The 18,170-nt window shown below is 40.5% G+C and overlaps 1 protein-coding gene and 1 pseudogene across 1 annotated transcript in view; both read left to right on the top strand.

Annotated features, from left to right (window-relative positions):
- The window catches only part of PRIM2 (primase, DNA, polypeptide 2 (58kDa)), a 346,489-nt gene that overhangs the window by 224,212 nt on the left and 104,107 nt on the right, over nt 1–18,170 (top strand). Inside the window, exons 9-10 of the mRNA XM_010848522.1 lie at nt 8,935–9,007; nt 11,901–12,086. Of these exons, the coding sequence (XP_010846824.1) occupies nt 8,935–9,007; nt 11,901–12,086 (259 nt within the window). The remainder of the gene's footprint in view (nt 1–8,934; nt 9,008–11,900; nt 12,087–18,170) is intronic.
- Nucleotides 619–4,293, top strand: LOC104994979 (annotated as a pseudogene).

Genomic DNA, 18,170 nt, shown 5'->3' with positions numbered 1-18,170 from the left:
ACATGACCACTGGAAAAACCATAGCCTTGACTAGACAGACCTTTGTTGACAAAGGAATGTCTCTGCTTTTTAATATGCTGTCTAGGTTGGTCATAACTTTCCTTCCAAGGAGTAAGTGTCTTTTAATTTCATGGCTGCAATCACCACCTGCAGTGATTTTGGAGCCCAGAAAAATAAAGTCAGCCACTATTTCCATTGTTTCCCCATCTATCTGCCATGAAGTGATGGGACCAAATGCCATGATCTTTGTTTTCTGAATGTTGAGCTTTAAGCCAACGTTTTCGCTCTCCTCTTTGACTTTTATCAAGAGGCTCTTTAGTTCTTCTTCACTTTCTGCCATAAGGGTGGTGTCATCTGCATATCTGAGGTTATTCATATTTTTCCTGGCAATCTTGATTCCAGCCTGTGCTTCCTCCAGCCCAGCGTTTCTCATGATGTACTCTGCATAGAAGTTAAATAAGCAGAGTGACAATATACAGCCTTGATGTACTCCTTTTCCGATTTGGAACTAGTCTGTTGTTCCATGTCCAGTTCTAACTGTTGCTTCCCGACCTGCATACAGGTTTCTCAAGATTCAAGTTACCTCCAGGCTAATCAGAATTCATGAAATTCGTAGAAATGGCGAACTGTGGCTCAAGTTTGGAACCTTGATTCTCAAGCACAGTGCTGCGAAAACAGATATATTAAGAGTCAGCTGGAGTTGCAGCTTGTATTCCGAATATGACCAGCAGAGTCTGACCTAACTTGGCAGACAAGAGTCCGGACAGGTCAGCTGGCGTTTCTCCAGGTGGACCTAGTCCTCACGGGAGGACCTTGGCAGCCTTGGTCACTGTCTGCTCTCTGCGACCATGCTGCTCAGGAGAAGCAGTGAGCACCACAGACATGAGCCAGATGTGTAATTTTAAATTACTTCAGTCTCATTGATTTTAGTAATAATCTTATTTAACTCACTTCAACATGTAATTGGTATGAAAATTTATTAATGAAATGTTTTACATTATTTTTTCATAGTAAGTCTTGGAAATCCAGTGCAGACTTTATACCCATAGAATGTCTTAATTCTGACTAAGCTGCATTTCAAGTACCCAGTTGCTACAGTTGGCTGGTGGCTACCATGTTGGACATGCAGCTTGGCACAGCTGGGTCCCACTGAAACCTGCAGTGTTTACAGTTGGAGTTTGGCACCGTGAAAACTTCCTAAGAGTGTAGATATAGGTATAAGCTTCCAAATCATCAGGTTATTCAAAGACATCTAAATTCTACTTCAAGATTAAATATTATATGTGATAGTTTAAGGAAGATAGGAAAGGAGTTTGCTTTCTTCCTGATAATAAAGGGAAGAAACTGGTGAATGTTAACAGTAGAGAAAAGCAGTAGCCAAAATGTCTAGAGGCCTGGGTGATGATGAGTATTACAGTCTGACTGAGGTGTTGGCTACACTGGCAGGGCCCAGGCCGTGTCCAGGCCCAGCAGGATTGTGAAGCTCAGTGGTGAGAAGCCCCCTGAGTTTGAGTTGGGCATCTCCCAGGCCCTCCTGGAGCTGGAGATGAACTTGGACCTCAGGGCCCAGCTGTAGAAGCTGAACATCATGGCCACCAAGGAAATTGAAGTTGGTGGTGGTCAGAAAGGTATCATAATCTTTGTTCCCGTTCCTCAACTGAAATTTCTCCAGAAAATTCAGGTCCTGCTGGTATGTGAGCTGGAGAAGTTCAGTGGGAAGCGCATTGTCTTTATTGCTCAGACGAGAATTCTGCCTAAGCAAACTCGAAAAAGCTGTACAAAAAACAAGCAAAAACTTCCCAGGAGCTGCACACTGGTAGCTTTGCATGACGCCATCCTGGAGGACTTGGTTTTCCCAAGTGAGATTGTGGGCAGGAAAATCCACATGAAGCCAGATGGCAGGCAGCTCGTAAAGCACAGCAGAACAGTGTGGAACCCAAGGTTTAACGTTTTCTGGTGTCTATAAGAAGCTCCTGGGCAAGGATATAAATTTTGAGTTGCCAGAGCTTCAATCGTAAACAAATATGACTAAGTAAAATATTATTCACAATTTAAAAAAACAACTTGAGTGAAGAATCATGCAACAAAAACATCTCCTTTGATCCTCACTGTAGCCCATGGAGGGGATACTTTCGTGACCCCTTTTATGATCCCTGTTTCCCTGTAAGGAAATTGGAAGCAGAGTCAGCAGGCAGTAAGTGTAACAGCCAGAACTTGTGGGTCTGACCCCTGAGCTCCTCACCATCCTGCTTGGCTCTCCCTTACTCTGCTGTGCTCCCTGATTGCTTTGGGCAGATTGGACTTGGGAAAATTATGAAAGTACGGAAGAATTGTGGCTGATTCTTAAGCTGTTGCAGCTGTTCCACTACTCCTGCTCCCTCCTTCAAGTTTCTTCCCAGGGCCGAGCAATGGAAGTGATTAGAGAGCGATCACCTGTGTTGCCAGCTTGCGCCCTGGGGCCCCGTGTCTTGGGGCTTGGGGGTGGGGGCTCCCACAGACCACTGAGCAGAGGTGTGATGGCCGTCTCTGCTGAGTTCAGTGACACAGCAGAAAAGGGTTTTTTCCTTAGCCAGCTGATTTATCGTGAGACCCACAACCCACTTTCGTGTAATTTTTTCCTTTTGTTTCCGACTCTTATTTTCAGCACCCAAACCTGGCTCCCTATTGAGACCTAAAGTGCTTGATATTGTCCTTAGTGGTTTGTTGAACCGGGCTTAGTTTTCTGTTGTTTCTACAAAGACCAGGCATGGGTCTGCCTTTCACAATCAGATGTGTGCAGTTGTGTATGTTTCAGAACTCTTTGTATAGCCACTTCATTTTTATTGTGTAAGTTCAGTGTTTGTGTGGTGGTGTTTGGAGCATTGGTTCCCTGTGGCTGTGACCGACTGTGCCTTCCTGTCTCATGATCCTCAGCCCCCTCCTCCCTTGATTTAATGGGACTGAAAATGGTATCATGTCAAATATGGTTACGTAAATATGTGTTATGAATATTTGAAAGTCTTTTCTCCCTTCAGCTTTAATTTGTTGAAACCTTTCGTAGCTTTACAATTTTCTGTTTATTGTGATTTTTAACTCTATTGGAAACCTAACTCTATTTACATGTTACTGTTTAATGAGCAAGATAATGTGGGAAGGGAAAGTTTCTCAGATGTGACTGAGTTTTAATTAAGTTGTATGTAGGCCTGTTGAACATGTAGGAAGATGCTTTTGTATATTTTGTGTACAATTAGTTCTCTTATTGTAGATGAATAACTTAGGACCATCACCTCAAAACAAAACAGAAAAAATAATCAAGGACAAACACTGAATTTCTTCCTTGTAAGCTAAGGGTTTGTTATACACAATTGCAAAATTTACTTTTCTCAGAAAGTATTATAATGCACAAGTTTAGGGTTTTAAAGGTTTTAAACTTGACAAGACCTTCATTGTCACTTGACAAGACAAAATCATTGAAGTCATGATTTAGCACTATGTTATTGCAAAAGGAGATAGGATTTGCCTTTTATCTTGATGGTTTTTGCTTGGAGACCTGTGTTTCATGGCCCGCCCGCTCAGTTTCAGCTCTTTTTTTTCTCTCTTGCCTCTGCTTGTCTTTTTTGTGGCCTAACCCTACCTCTTCATCTATAAACTGTGAAATTTCCTTGGTTTCACTGATCTCTTTCTACTTGTCCACCTGATATGTGTAACCCTCTACTTGCTGAGAAAACAGACTCTTTTATTATCCCTAAATGTCACCTCTTTATCATGTGCTTACTTTTAAATGGTCCAGCAATGCTAATAAACTCACAATATGTACTTTTCTGAACCAGGTCAAAATTTAAGAGTGTTTTTAATGCAAATAAAATTGTTCAACTACAAATGGTAAAAACACTAAAACAACCAGGCCCGTGACTTTTCTGTTATTCCCTGACTGTGGTCTCCTGCTCGTCCCCTCTGCTGTCCAGGCCCACCCAGGTCACCTTCTTCTCTGGCCTTGAGCTGGCATGGCAAGTGTCTCTGATCAGCCTGGACACCGTGGTCAGTTGTCTCAACAGCATTCTCCGGACACTCAGAATTCTGGATGCTGCCCCTGAGCACCCCCTCTGTGGTGCCATTTTGGGGCTGCACATGATGGGTCCTCCCCCTGCTTTGAGAAGGGCCTGTTCTCTGCATCCTCGTTGGGGTTCTCAACACCTCGTCATGTTGCACTATTTGTATCATCTCTGGGCCCATCACGACTTTGTGACTCTTCCTTGGTCAAAAAAGTGCTTGATGAAGGATTGAAGAACTGTGCAGAGACTCTTGAAAGTTTATTAAAAAAAAAAAAAAAGGGTAATTAGAAAAGGACAAGTACTGTGATAGAGAAAGTCTGTTATAGAGAGTCTGACATTCTAATGGCCTTTAAAAAAATAAGGTTCGTTCTGGGTTTCTGCATTTCTCTAGTTCTCTTTGGTGAGTGCAGGTGTTTGTGTTGTTTGCACAGTGCAGTGTAACTGTACAATTATAGTGGACCCATGTCTTTATTCTCTGACTTTTTGGTAACTTGAGAAAAACGATACCATTTTACCTTCAGTGCCTTTCGCCAGATACTCTAGCAGATAGAAGATAAATTAGCATACAGGATGGAAATAAGTTACTCTCCACATTTATGGATGAACAAGTTGGTGGTTCAGATGGTGAAGAATCTGCCTGCAATGCAGGAGACCCAGATTTGATCCCTGGGTTGGGAAGATTCCCTGGGGGAGGGTGTGGCAACCCACACCAGTGTTCTTGCCTGGAGAATTCCATGGACAGGAGCAGAGGTTCATGGGGTTGCAAAGAGTCAGACACAACTGAACGACTAATGCACACGATTAATGCATAGTTGGACTTATCCTTTTTCTTTTTTACTTGTGCCAGATTAGTGGCTAAACTGAGAATTAAATCAAATTTTGACTTTTTAAGATTCTCTGATTAGTCATAAATTCCTCTTTATATTTGCCAGGATAATGATTAGTGAAATAATTTGAATTTTGTGACCCATTAAAATATTTTTTTGTCTACTGTGTTGAAAACATGACATTTGTGTTGTGTCTCAATTTATTTTTCTATGGAAGGTTAAAACTAAGAAAGCTTTTATGCTGACTAAATCCCCCTTGTTAAAACTGTATATTAGTGATAGCAAGTATTTCTTAAAGCTGTGATTATTTACAATGGGCTGAAAAACAGTGTTTTTTGGTGTTTGTGTGTGTGTGTGTGTGTGCATCAAACCAATTAGAAATTGTTTTTACTTTAAAAAATTACAATAAAAAAGTAGCAAAACATTTGTATTAATTTTTCTCTATTACCCTAGTACAGTGATTAAGAAATATTTGTTCATAAAATTGATGAAGTTTTTAAAGTCATGAAACCAAGACAATATTTTGACAGTTCATGACACGTTTTCACTCGTTAGTGTAGCAGCTGCGTTATTTGGGAGCTGTGTGACATGAAGCTGCCCCAGGCTCTGAGGGTGGCAGGAGGCGCCTCACTTGTCCTGGGCCTGTTGGGAGTCTCATCTCATAGCTCCCTCTGCACTTCCAAGTAAAAGCCAAGGGTCCTGTCTCATGAGCTAATGTGAGTTGTTCTTAAGGATTTTTATTCTTTTATGGCAGCACTATTTGTTCCTTTTTCTTTTGCCTTAATTGCCTACCTTTCTCTGTCTGTTGCTGCTATTTTACAGTTTTTACAAAGACTTCTCTTGTCTGGAATATTATTATATTCTTCCAACTGATTTTCTATTGCTCAATCCTTCCAATTTCTGCTTTCTTTCTTGAGTATAAACTGCTCATGTGAATTCTTTCCCCAGATAGTTTTATGGGTCTTTACTGTTTACAGAGCATTGGATACACTGCTTCTCATGATTTTTCTTTCTTGTATCTGAAAATCCTCCCCACCTTGGCTTCACCTATCCATAACTAATTCAAGTATGTATTAAATAGCTGTGGTGTACTGACTCCTTTAACAAGATACAAGCTAGCCTTTCTGATCCTGAATGAATGGGGGAGAAGTCTTATTCCCAGTACTTAGGCTTCAGTTCTAAATTTCTATCACTTTTCTTCTGAGAGTTCCACGCTTGCCCTTACTGGGTTGGCTGGTGGCCATCTTCCTGTCTATTCATAATGTTTTTAGAAATGTGATGTCTGACAGTTTCCTTATATTCTCTCTGTAATTATTTATACCCAGCAAATTCATTGTGTTTATCATTGCTACCATTCTCTTTTTAACTTTTTTCCTTGAAATTTGGCCCTTTTGCATATCCTATCAAAACACTGAGGAAGCATTTTATACTGCCTTTTAGGTCCTTTTTATATACATCTTCTCTTTGTACTTTGTATACTGCACTAATCTGGGCTGAGAAAACTGTTTACTCATAACTATAATCATGTTTGTACATCATTTATATAAGGCTTTTATATTTGTTCATATATTTGAGCTGAAAAGTTCTGTTAGATGATTGTGATCAATTTATAGCCTAAGAAACGCAAGGGTCAAGGAGTGACCCAGCATCTCCCAACTGGGGGACGAATTCTCTCCAGGATCAGCTGCCTCCCTTCCCATCCTGTTTTGTTGTCCTCTGTACTTACTGGTCAAGACTGCCATAAGGCAGTTTTGTGTGTGTACTGGAATATGTACATTCCAGTCTGTGTACTGGAATATGCTTTAGTGACTTTAGTTAGCAGTTTGAATTTATTATTTCATTTGATTTCCCCAGCATTTCTGTCAGTTAGGCAGGCCTGGCATTATTAATACTATTTTACATTATTAACACTATTTTACAAATGATAATAATGCTGATTGCCAATTTGCCAAACCAGTGATTTAAAGAACAGAAACAACAGCAGGTCATCAGACTCATAGCCTGTGCTGTTTTCATTGCCCTATGTATAAGATACATTGGAAAGTGAAATGTGTTTTTACTTTGTGGGGATTGAACCTGGGTCAGAAAGATCCCCTGGAGAAGAGAATGGCAACCCACTGCAGTATTCTTGCCTGGAGAATTCCATGGACAGAGGAGCCTGGTGGGCTACAGTCCATAGAGTTACAAAGAGTCAGACACGATGGAGTGACTAACACTTCACTTCACTGAAACATTTCTCTGGTTGTGTTCTGTATTAAAATGTGGAATATTAAAATTAAATGGCAGCTGTTGTTTTAACTTAGCCTGAGTTTTATGTGCAATGGTATTACTAGTCCAAGGCTAAAGAGAATGAATCCCTTTATGGTATACTGTCAGAAATTTGTTACTGGAGGGAGAAATAAAACCAAAGGCCAGAGATGTGTTTTAGGCACAACATCATTCTGTGTCACTCTCCACCATTTGCGTGTCCTGCTCTCAGAGTGATTCTGACCATTCTTGGCCCATAGAGGGGGGATTTTGGGGAGGGGATGTCTGTACTTGTGACACTTTCCTCGCCAGTGGCTACAGTGTCTTGAGATAGCCCGTAGTTTTGCTTCATAATCCGTACGCATTGTTTAATCACTGACTTGATTGATTGTAGAACAGCTTTTCTACAGAGAGTCTTGAAAGAAAGCGAAAGTGAAGCTGCCCAGTCATTTCTGACTCTTTGTGACCCCATGGACTATAGCCTACCAGGCTCCTTCATCCATGGGATTTTCCAGGCAAGAGTACTGGAATGGGTTGCCATTTCATTCTCCAGGGTATCTTCCTGACCAGGGATTGAACCCAGGTCTCCCACATTGCAGGCAGATGCTTTACCATCTGAGCCACCAGGGAAGCCCTTGAGGGCAGCACTTGAGAGCATCTTGAGGTCATATGTTAACCAGCAGCAAGAAGCTCTAGTGCCGAGGGGTAGAGAGTAGAGCATCTGGAATCCCCTGTGATTGTAATGATACTTTAGTCCAGAACTTCCTTTAGTTGTTAGGTCTGCATGAACCCCTGTTTGACTGTGGTTTTCTGGATGTCTGCATCTGAGTCCCTGTTGATGGAGCTGTGGGTGTGGAGTTGTATCAAGGAGGTGATAAAGTGTACAGGTGGAGCCTTTAGGTAGAATGAACCATGTTGCATTTCCTCATTTCTAAATATATAAGACGACAGTGTATCACAGGGAAGAGAGTAGTAGAGTAGTGTAGTGTAGTGAACAAACAGGAAGTTGGGAGTCAAAAGTTTGAATTCCTGCTGCACTGCTGCCTTGCTCTCTGACCCCAGAAGTTCCCCTCTTCTCAGATATACAGTAAACTCACTCGTTTGGGGCTGTTGTAAGGATATGGATGAGGACTCTGCACATGTAGGTGCTGTTCACATGTTACTTATTTTAATGAATAGTGATTACGATATGTTAGGTCCTTTAACGAAAAATATTTCAACTCCAACCTGCCGTCAACACTGCAGGCAGGCAGTGCCGTCTCCATTTGACAGACAGGCATCCAGAGTGTGGAGAGTCTTGGTGACTCACTCTAGGGCCTGCTGAGCAATGACTTCAGACATAAGCTCTGTTTATCCCTAGCTTTGTGCTGTGCTGTTGGAGAAGGAAGTGGTAACCCACTCCAGTATTCTTGCTTGGAGAATCCCACGGACAGAGGAGCCTGGTGGGCTACAGTCCATGGGGTCACAAGAGTTGGACGTGACTTAGTGACTAAACCACCACCACCACTGTGCTGTGATGTTATAAGGGGTCAGTAGTAGAGGAGTGTGAACTTTAACAACAGTTTGCATATTGCTCTTAAGGAAACAGTACTCTAGATTAGGAATCGGGAGACACAGATGAGCACTATATTTCTGTATTATTTATGGGGAAAGTTACTTAAACATATTCTATGAAATACCTTTAAAACACTTGGCTATGTTTCTCCTAAGGTTTACGTATGAAATGTTTTCTCGTGACTTTTTGTCAGAATTTTGAAAATTTCCTTTGAGGTGATCAAAGTATGTTTTATAAATTCGATTCTGATATTTTATTCTTTTTTTTTTTTTAGTCATTCCTACACTGGTCAAGACTACAGTACACAGGGCAATGCTGGCAAGATTTCTTTAGATCAGATCGATTCGGTAAGCATCTCATCCTGTTAAACCTTTGTCAACAGAGAAAAAAGATTTTCTACAACCAAAGATTATTTTTAGGGTGGGGTGATGGAAGAGAATGTTATTTCATTGCTTACCAATCATTTTAAAAATAAATGCCATGCGCTGTGCATATGACTTTTTGTCATTATAGGAAAACCAAACAATCAGAAAATTATTTGTAGTCTGATAAAAACAATTTAACCAGTTTTCCAAAAGGAGGTTTCTTTTAAGTGATGACACTTAAATAGTATTTATGTGTTTATATTTAAACACCATATAATTTAGGAAAGGAGAAATGGAGAGTACTAAGTATAGCTGTCTCCTAGGGCTGCTGTAACAGCAAACCACAGGCTGGGTACCCTGAACAACAGGATCTTATCTTCTCACATTTCTGGAGGCGAGAGTTCATGATCAAGCTGTCAGCTATCAGTTTCTTCTGAGGGCCTCTCTTCTTGGCTTCTGGGTGTCTGCCCCATCCCTCTGTCTCTTCCTCTGCTTAGAAGGCTGCTAATCCGGCCCTGGCCGGAGTGCCAGGCTTCGAGGTGTCAGCAGCTGGGCTGGGGCTGGGGCTGGGGCTGGGGCTGGAGGAGGAGCTGCGCATGGAGCCACTGGGCCTGGAGGGGCTCAGCATGCTGAGTGACCCCTGCGCCCTGCTGCCTGATCCGGCTGTGGAGAACTCGTTCCGCAGTGACCGGCTGCAGTGAGGCCACCTCAGCGCCATCCCTCTTCTCGGCCCTGTCCCTTGTCACTGTCCCTTTCCTCCCTTCCCCCTGGCCAGTAGAGATGCCACTCTCTGCCCCCAGATCCTCTTTCTGACATGAACAAAGGATCCCAAGAATGAGAAAAGGCAAGGGGTTTTTTCCAGGTGGCCCCTGAATTCTGCACAAGGGGGGGGCACCTGGGGGAGCTCAAGGGAGGGCCTAAAGCACTTGTAACTTTGAACCGTCTGTCTGGAGGTCAGAGCCTGTTGGAAAGTGGGGGGTAGAGGGGAGCCCCGGAGGCAGGGCTTGTCCGGATGCCTAGGGATGGGTAGTGCCAGCCCCTCCTCACCGCTCTTCCCCTTGCAGTGGAGGAGAGAGCCAGAGTGGATATTATTTTTTATTAAATATATTATATGTTAATAAAAAAATCCTATTAAAAAAAAAAAAAAAAAGAAGGCTGCTAATCACCTTGGACCATGGCCCCACCCCCATGATCTCATTTAACCTTGATTGCCTTCTTACAGGTCCCAGCTCTAGATACAGCCACATTCTGAGATTGTGGGGTTAGGACTTGGCATATAAATTTGAGAAGGATGCAGAGTATTCCATGACACTAAGTATAGGTCTTGTGTTGCCTCCAGAGTGGGCAGTTCATTTCAGCTACACTTTGTGAACCTCTATAGGAGAATCAATGTGTGTACACTCAACTACACTTTTACTGTATAGAATTTCACTTTAATGCACTTTAGGATTTCTGCATTACCCAAAAAAGGGAAAGTAAGTCAACCATAAATAATCTTTGTTTAGATAATTACCAATTTATTTACAATAAATTAAAAGTACACTGAGGTTTTAATGCTTGGAAACAAGAGTTATAACAGTGAGTAGGGGGAGATTCTGAGCTTTTGGAGACCAAAATGAGTAGATCATCTTCCTATTCAAGAAATTATAATCAAGTAGAAGTTGTTACAATGAAAGACAAAGAGGCTGCCTGGTCAGTCAGGGGAGCAAAGTGAGACCCATCCCTGCTCACAAGCAAAGTGGAACCTGCCAAGGAGCCCATGAGAGGTGGGAGTTAAGTCTCAGGAGGAGGATACTTGAGAAGGTGAGGGAGATACAGCTGAGACCATAAATGAAAAAAGTTTTCTTTAATTGTTAATTTCTTTAACACATTTATTTGAATTTGCCTTTTGAGAGCCATTTCTCTTATTTTTGTGTTTACTTTTGGGTTATTTTTAAATTTCATCTGTGATTCACCAGTTGTACTTTTGAACATATTTCCCAGTAAAATGAAATGTTGGATATACATGAAAACCCAAACACTCATTTATTTGAAATAACCCTAAACTGGATTTGACCCAAATGTCCTTCAATGAATGAATGAGTGAATGGTTAGACAAATGGTATTACATCCACACACTGAGGAGATATTACTCAGCAATAAAAAAGGAACGAGCTATTGATAGCTGCAATAATTTAGAAGAATTTTGTAGGAATTATGCTGAGTAAAAAGCCACTCTCAAAACTTTATATGATTCTATTTATGTAACACTTGAATGACAAAGTTACAGAGGTGGAGAATAGCTTAGTGGTTGCCAAGGGTTCGGGAATGGTGGGGGCAGGCTGCAGAAGATGGAGGTTATAAGAAGGGAGATAGGAAGGAGCCTGGTTGGGTGGGGGGGAATTCTTGAACCTACATGGGAAAAAGTTCCATAGAGTTAAGTACACAGATATGAGCACGTGAGTGTCACAGAAAATCTAAATTGTGTTAGTGTCAGTATCTTGGTGGTGATAATTCACTACAGGTTTACAAGATATTACCTTTAGGGGGAACCAGATACATGACATCTCTTTGCATTATTTCGTACAACTGCATGGGAATCTATAGTTATCTCAAAAGAGAAAGTTTAATTAAAAAAAAAAAGAAATAGGTGAAATAAACGTTAATAATTTACTTAACCTAATATATCTAAAATATTATCATTTTGACATGTAATCAGTGTAAGAATATTAATAAGAAAAACAATTCATCTGTAGTCACAGTGAGACAATAATAACTTCTTTATGGTTTTTGTTTTTATTCCAGTTAAACTGAATTTGCAATTTGCAAATTAGATTGATTTTGTAACAGATATTGTGGAGATGGATAAATAACAAAATATTCTTTTTTTCTGTAGCTTTCTACCAAGTCCTTCCCACCCTGCATGCGTCAGTTACATAAAGCCCTGCGGGAAAATCACCATCTCCGTCATGGGGGCCGCATGCAGTATGGCCTCTTCCTTAAGGGCATTGGCCTAACCTTGGAACAGGCGTTGCAGTTCTGGAAGCAAGAATTTATCAGAGGGAATATGGATCCAGACAAGGTAATTTTGGAAAATCTGAGCAGTAACTGAAATTTTAATTTGGTCTGAAGACTAAAAAATTTTTCAATATGCCCCTATAATGTAGTTGAAATTCTATAATTTACCTATGTAAAAAGAAACTCATTAATTAATCTAATATTTGCTAAACAGAAGGTTGGGAAAGGTTGATTCAGTTCAAAGGGTAAGATTGAAACAGCCAATGTAAGATGTAAAGTAATGCTTGGATGAGGATGCTGTACTTCTCTTTGGTAGGTAGACTGCCAGTATCGCTGTACCTGAAATTGTGTTCTGAGTTGTGTTTCTGTAGGAATGCGTGTGTATATGTAATATGTATAGGCATATATACATACATGCACAGAACTAGGAAATGCTGAGAAAGAATAAAGTGAAAACAGTTCTGAATGCATTTTATTGTGCTATGCAGAATCTTTCACAGGGAATTTATTTTTTCCCTCAAACTTTAAAATTTGTTTTGTATTTGTGTATAGCCGATTAACAATGTTGTGGTAGTTTCAGATGAATAGCAGTGGGACTTTGTCATACATATACATGCACCCATTTTCCTCCAACCCCCCTCCCATCCAGGCTGGCACGTAACCCTGAGTAGACTTTTGCGTGCTATACAATAGATCTTTGTTGGTTATCCATTTTGAATATAGCAGTGTGTACATGACCTTCCCAAACTCCTTAATTATCCTTTCCCCCTGGCAACCATAAGTTCGTTTTCTAAATCTTTCATAGGGAATTTTTAGATAGATGTTTATCACTGTAAACTTGAGATATCATTGTTTTTTCTCATTTTAAAAACTGACACTATATTATGATCATTTTCTTAGGTGGTTGAATCATTTTTGAAAATATCATTTGTATTAGTTGCATGAAATCACGTCCTTTGAAAGTGATATAATTTGCTTAATCATTTGCATGTTATTGAACACTTGGTTGTATCCATTTGACAGTGTCATAAATGTTATTGCAAACAATATCATGAGCACATAAATCTCTGATTATAACTCTGATTGTGTCCTCTGTATGTATTCATCAGAGGATCAGTTTACTTGGTGAAAGACTGTAGACAGTTTTGAAGTTTTGTTGAATTCTATCATGCTACTAAATGACTGGAAAGTCTGTAAATTAGCCGTTGTGAGAACTTTGCTCTGTCATTGACATCACTGTATGTTATTGAAAATGTTTTTTTGATCTTTTTATTAGGAAGTTGATGTATTAAGTAGATAGGTGTGTTAGGGTTCTCCAGAGAAACAGAACCAATTGTGTGTGTGTGTGTGTGTGTACACTGAAAGACAGGTATTTAACAGCCCATGTGCTTATGGAGGCTGAGTCCCCAAAATCTTCAGGTAGCAGGCTGGAGAACCAAGAGGAAAGAGTTGGTGTTTCAATTTGAGTCTGAAGGCAGGAAAAAAAAATCCGTGAGTGAACTCACAGCCCTCAGACAGGAGGTGTGTGTGTGTGTTAGTAACTCAGTTCATTCGCTCAGTTGTGTCCTACTCTTTGTGACCCCATGGACCACAGCACGCCTGGCTTCCTTGTCCATCACCAGCTCCCGGAGCTTACTCAAACTCATGTCCATCAAGTCGGTGATGCCATCCAACCATTTCATCCTCTGTCGTCCCCTTCTCCTCCTGCCTTCAGTCTTTCCCAGCATCAGGGTCTTTTCTAGTGAGTCAGTTCTTCGCGTCAGGTGGCCAAAGTGTTGGAGTTTCAGGTTCCGCATCAGTTCTTCCAATGAATATTCAGGACTGATTTCCTTTAGGATGGACTGGTTTGATCTTCTTGCAGTCCAGGGGACTCTCAAGAGTCTTCTCCAACACCACAATTCAAGAGCATCAATTCTTTGGAACTCAGCTTTCTTTATAGTCCAACTCTCCCATCCATACATGACTACTGGAAAAACCATAGCTTTAACTAGATGGACCTTTGTTGACAAAGTAATGTCTCTGCTTTTTAATATACTGTCTAGGTTGTCATAGCTTTTCTTCCAAGGAGCAAGCGTGTTTTAATTTCATGGCTGCAATCACCACCTGCAGTGATTTTAGACCCCAAGAAAATAAAGTCTGTCAGTGTTTCCATTTTTTCCCCATTTATTTGCCATGAAGTAATGGTACCAGATTATCTTAGTTTTCTGAATTTTGAGTTTTAAGCCAATGTTTTCACTCTCCTCTTCACTTTCATCAAGGGGCTCTTTAGTTCTTCACTTTCTGCCATAGGGATGGTATCATCTGCATATCTGAAATTATTGATGTTTCTCCCGGCAATCTTGATTCCAGTTTGTGCTTCATCCAGCCCAGCATTTCTCATGATGTACTCTGCATATAAGTTAAATAAGCAGGGTGACAATATACAGCCTTGACATACTCCGTTCCCAATTTGGAACTAGTCTGTTGTTCCATGTCTGGTTCTAACTCTTGCTTCTTGACCTGCATACAGGTTTCTCAGGAGGCAGGCCAGGTGGTCTGGTATTCCCATCTCTTTTAGAACTTTCCCCAGTTTGTTGTGATCCACACAGTTTGTTAGTCACTCAGCCGTGTACAACTCTTTGTGACCCCATGGACTGTATCCCACCCGGCTTCTCTGTCTGTGGAATTCTCAGGCAGGATTACCAGAGAAGGTTGCCATTTGCTTCTCCTGAAGATCTTTTTAACCCAGGGATCGAAGTCCTGTCTCCTGCACTGCAGGCAGATTCATTACCATCTGAGCCACTGGGGAAGCAGGAGGAGATAACCTCTTAGTCACAGGAGAGTTGGCTTATTTGTTCTGTCCAGGCCAGGGGAGGATTGCATGAGGCACCCCATGCTGGGGAGGCATCTGCTCTGCTCAGTCCACCAATTCAGATGTTAATCTCCTCTAGAAACACCCTCACTGACATATCCAGAATATGGCCAGAGGTCTGGGGGCTGTGATGGTCAAAAAATTAACCATCACAGTAAGGAAGGATTTACGAGGTGGGGTTTTCAGTGAAGTTAGTGAGGTTGAAGTAGCTCTTTAGCCTGGTTTGTGCTATGACTACGTGAGGGGAAGAGGAGCTGAATGAAGGTAGAGGCAGATCTGGGCCCCAGGTCTTGGGCTTGTGCGTCTGTCCTGCACCCCCTCCTCCCCGCTGGCTTATGTGTGTATCTGGGATGGTCTCGTATCAGGGCCATCAGTATTTACTTTTAAACCTATGTGTTTGAAAAAAATTTTCAAATGAGATTTTTATTTTAAAATATAAAAGTTTTCTTCAAAAATTATTGGAAAAGAAAAATCAATAATTTTTATCTTTCTAGATAATATGTAGCAGTCTGTATTTTCATTAGCTTATTACTGATTACAGCAAATATATTATTTTTATGAAAATATTTTAAGGTACATGTATGATTTACTGTTTCTCTCTAGTATTCTGTTGTTACGGTCTGTTGTTGTAAATAAAAGTTCATGTTTTTCTCTTTTTTTAAAAGTTCATGTTTATATCTTACATATATTTGCAATGAAATTAATTTAGCATCTCTTTACGAAAATACTGTTAAATGGTACATACAATTAAAACTACTTTTTAGAGGTATAGGAAATTAATTCCTTAAAATACTGCTTATAGAGCACGATTATGGAGGATATATTGGACATTTTTTGTAGTGCTCTAATGAAAGGACCTGACGTTGAGCCCAGAAATGACTTGGAACATTGCTTCTGTTGGATAGCTTGTTTCCTGACTGTGGGGGATGCTTCTGAGGTGATTCAGTCATTCTCACCTGGACTGCTCCTTTCTGTGGTTTCCCAGGTGACCATACTTCTGATTGCTTTTTCTTCTGTTCATGCCCTCATTGTAACTTATTTGACATACGTTGCTTTGTGCATCTGAGCAGAAATTATGGATACCTTACTGTTGCTTTTGGGGGAGCAGGAAGCGGTCATCTTGTAGGTAGTAGGAATTGAACTGTGAAAGTATACTTGTGGCAGAGGTGATTCTGCAAATGCAGGCTTTGTCCCCCACCCTCCAACACGGTTACTAAGAATTGAAGGATTAGTAGCCAGTAGGACCTGGTCTTGCTAGATAAATGACTACCAACTGGGACCAGCTGTGTAGGGTCATGATAGTGTAATTTAAAGATACATAATTTCATAGCTTTGAACATTCACTAACATCATATAATCAATTTGAGATGTTATAAAAGTTTACACAGAAAATAGTATGAACAAGGTTTCCACTTACATTCCCTCTTGGTTGAAATGAATTTCACTTCTTTAAATATGGATTTTAGATTGTATTGGCCAACACTGATTTTTTAAAAGACTGTTGCTTTGTAAGATTTCAATCTATTTGGTAATAGAATGACCTGAGAAAAGTAACCAGAACTCAATTACACAACATGGTGGTGAGGAGCATGTTGTTGAGGTGGCATGGAGGCAGGAAGTTACTAGAGAGGGTTGTGCTAGAGAAGATTTGGTGAGATCAGTCTCACATCAAGGTTTGAAGGAGGTGATGGTGCTGATCAGTTGAAAGAGAAGAAAGGACAGCAGTACACGGGCAGCAGGAACCATGGGAAAGCAGGGCAGGCTCTTCCACTGTTTTCTACCATTATTTTATAATTCTTCCATTATTTGTTGCTGCTACTCATTCCCCAGGTTTTACTATTGTCAGCTGGTTTGGGGTTGTGATTTTTGAATGTCTGCTTTCAGACTTCTGTATGGATTTGACCTGTCGGTATATTCAAATATCATTGTTATTTGGATGCATATTATACTAGAGGGTAAGGAATTCTAGTATTAAAACATCACCCACTTCCAGGGAACATTCTGTTGTTATGAATCATCTTGTAGCAGACTAATTGCTTTAGGGTATAACTTACTCCCAAAGTATTAGTTTTATTATGTAGAATTTTTATATTAGATTAATTATATTGAGTGTGAATGTTTACGATATATTAAAAATTTGACAGTAAAACTTTTTCAGTTACTCTTGTCAGTGGGAATCAGGGACATGTGAAAATTGCACTTAGGTTTCAAATAAGATTCTTTGGATTTATGAATGATTCTATAAGAGATACTCAGAGCTTTGAATGTCTTATTTCTGAGATTCCTGAAATAAATGCACTTACGCTTTATGCAAATAAAATATATTTATGAATCATAGTACAGTTTTATGCAAGTTTTTCTTGTTGTAATTATAATTTACATGGCAGTCTACCTGAGAAAAAGCCTCACCCTATATGCAAGAGATAAAATTAATCAAACCTCTATTGAAGGCATGAAGAAACTTAGCACTAAATATTCTTTCACTTGGAATTTGGATATTAAATCCCTTCAGCCACTGGCTTTGTTAAGGATTAAATTGAACTAGATAATTCTTCTCATAAATTCAAAGCAATGTGTCCGCTTAATCAGATTGCTTGTAGAGCTGTTGTCTGAATTGCTTTGACCCAACTCTGTTGGACATTAAGTGCAGTGTAGATCACAAGCGTGTTGTGTGGCTGAGTTCTCCTCCCTGGTGAGGCTGTACCCGAAGTCTACTCCATGTTGTCATAATTGGGTCAGGCAGTGTTTAGCACTGTCAAAATGCTTATCTTCTGTCCCAGATCCAGCTCACATCATGACTTATTGCAGACCTATGTCATTAAAAATGGACCACCCAAGGATTAAGTCTTTGGCTGGTGGGGTGTGCATATATAAAGCATATTTACCACTGGGTTTTTCTTTTTAATACCAGTGGTTCTCCCATGACCCCAGTCAGCAGCATCAGCTTTAGCAGTATCTGGGAATTTGTCACAAATGATGACTCTGAGAATCAGACTATGGAGGCGGGTCCATAGCCGATGGTTTCCAAGACTCCACATGGAAGTAATGTACACTGCAGACTGAGAACTGTCTTTTAGATGTTGCCTCATAGAAATCTAAGTGATCATAGTTTATCAAATAGAGGTGTGAAAATCTCCAGCTGTTTGTTCTCTTGTCTATTTCTGTTGCAATTTGAGGGTAATGTTGTCCTTTGTTAGTAACCCATGTGTATATATTTGAGGTCTGGCTGCATGTCAGGTCTGGTCAATACTAAATGAACACACACAGCGGAGTTCCTCAGCTGGAGCCCCTCCAGCA

Source organism: Bison bison, unplaced genomic scaffold, assembly GCF_000754665.1.
Source record: "Bison bison bison isolate TAMUID 2011002044 unplaced genomic scaffold, Bison_UMD1.0 scf7180017864270, whole genome shotgun sequence".
Taxonomy (NCBI): Eukaryota; Metazoa; Chordata; class Mammalia; order Artiodactyla; family Bovidae; genus Bison; species Bison bison.
Note: the sequence above shows the minus strand (reverse complement) of the source record. Positions and strands in the feature narration are given on the sequence as shown.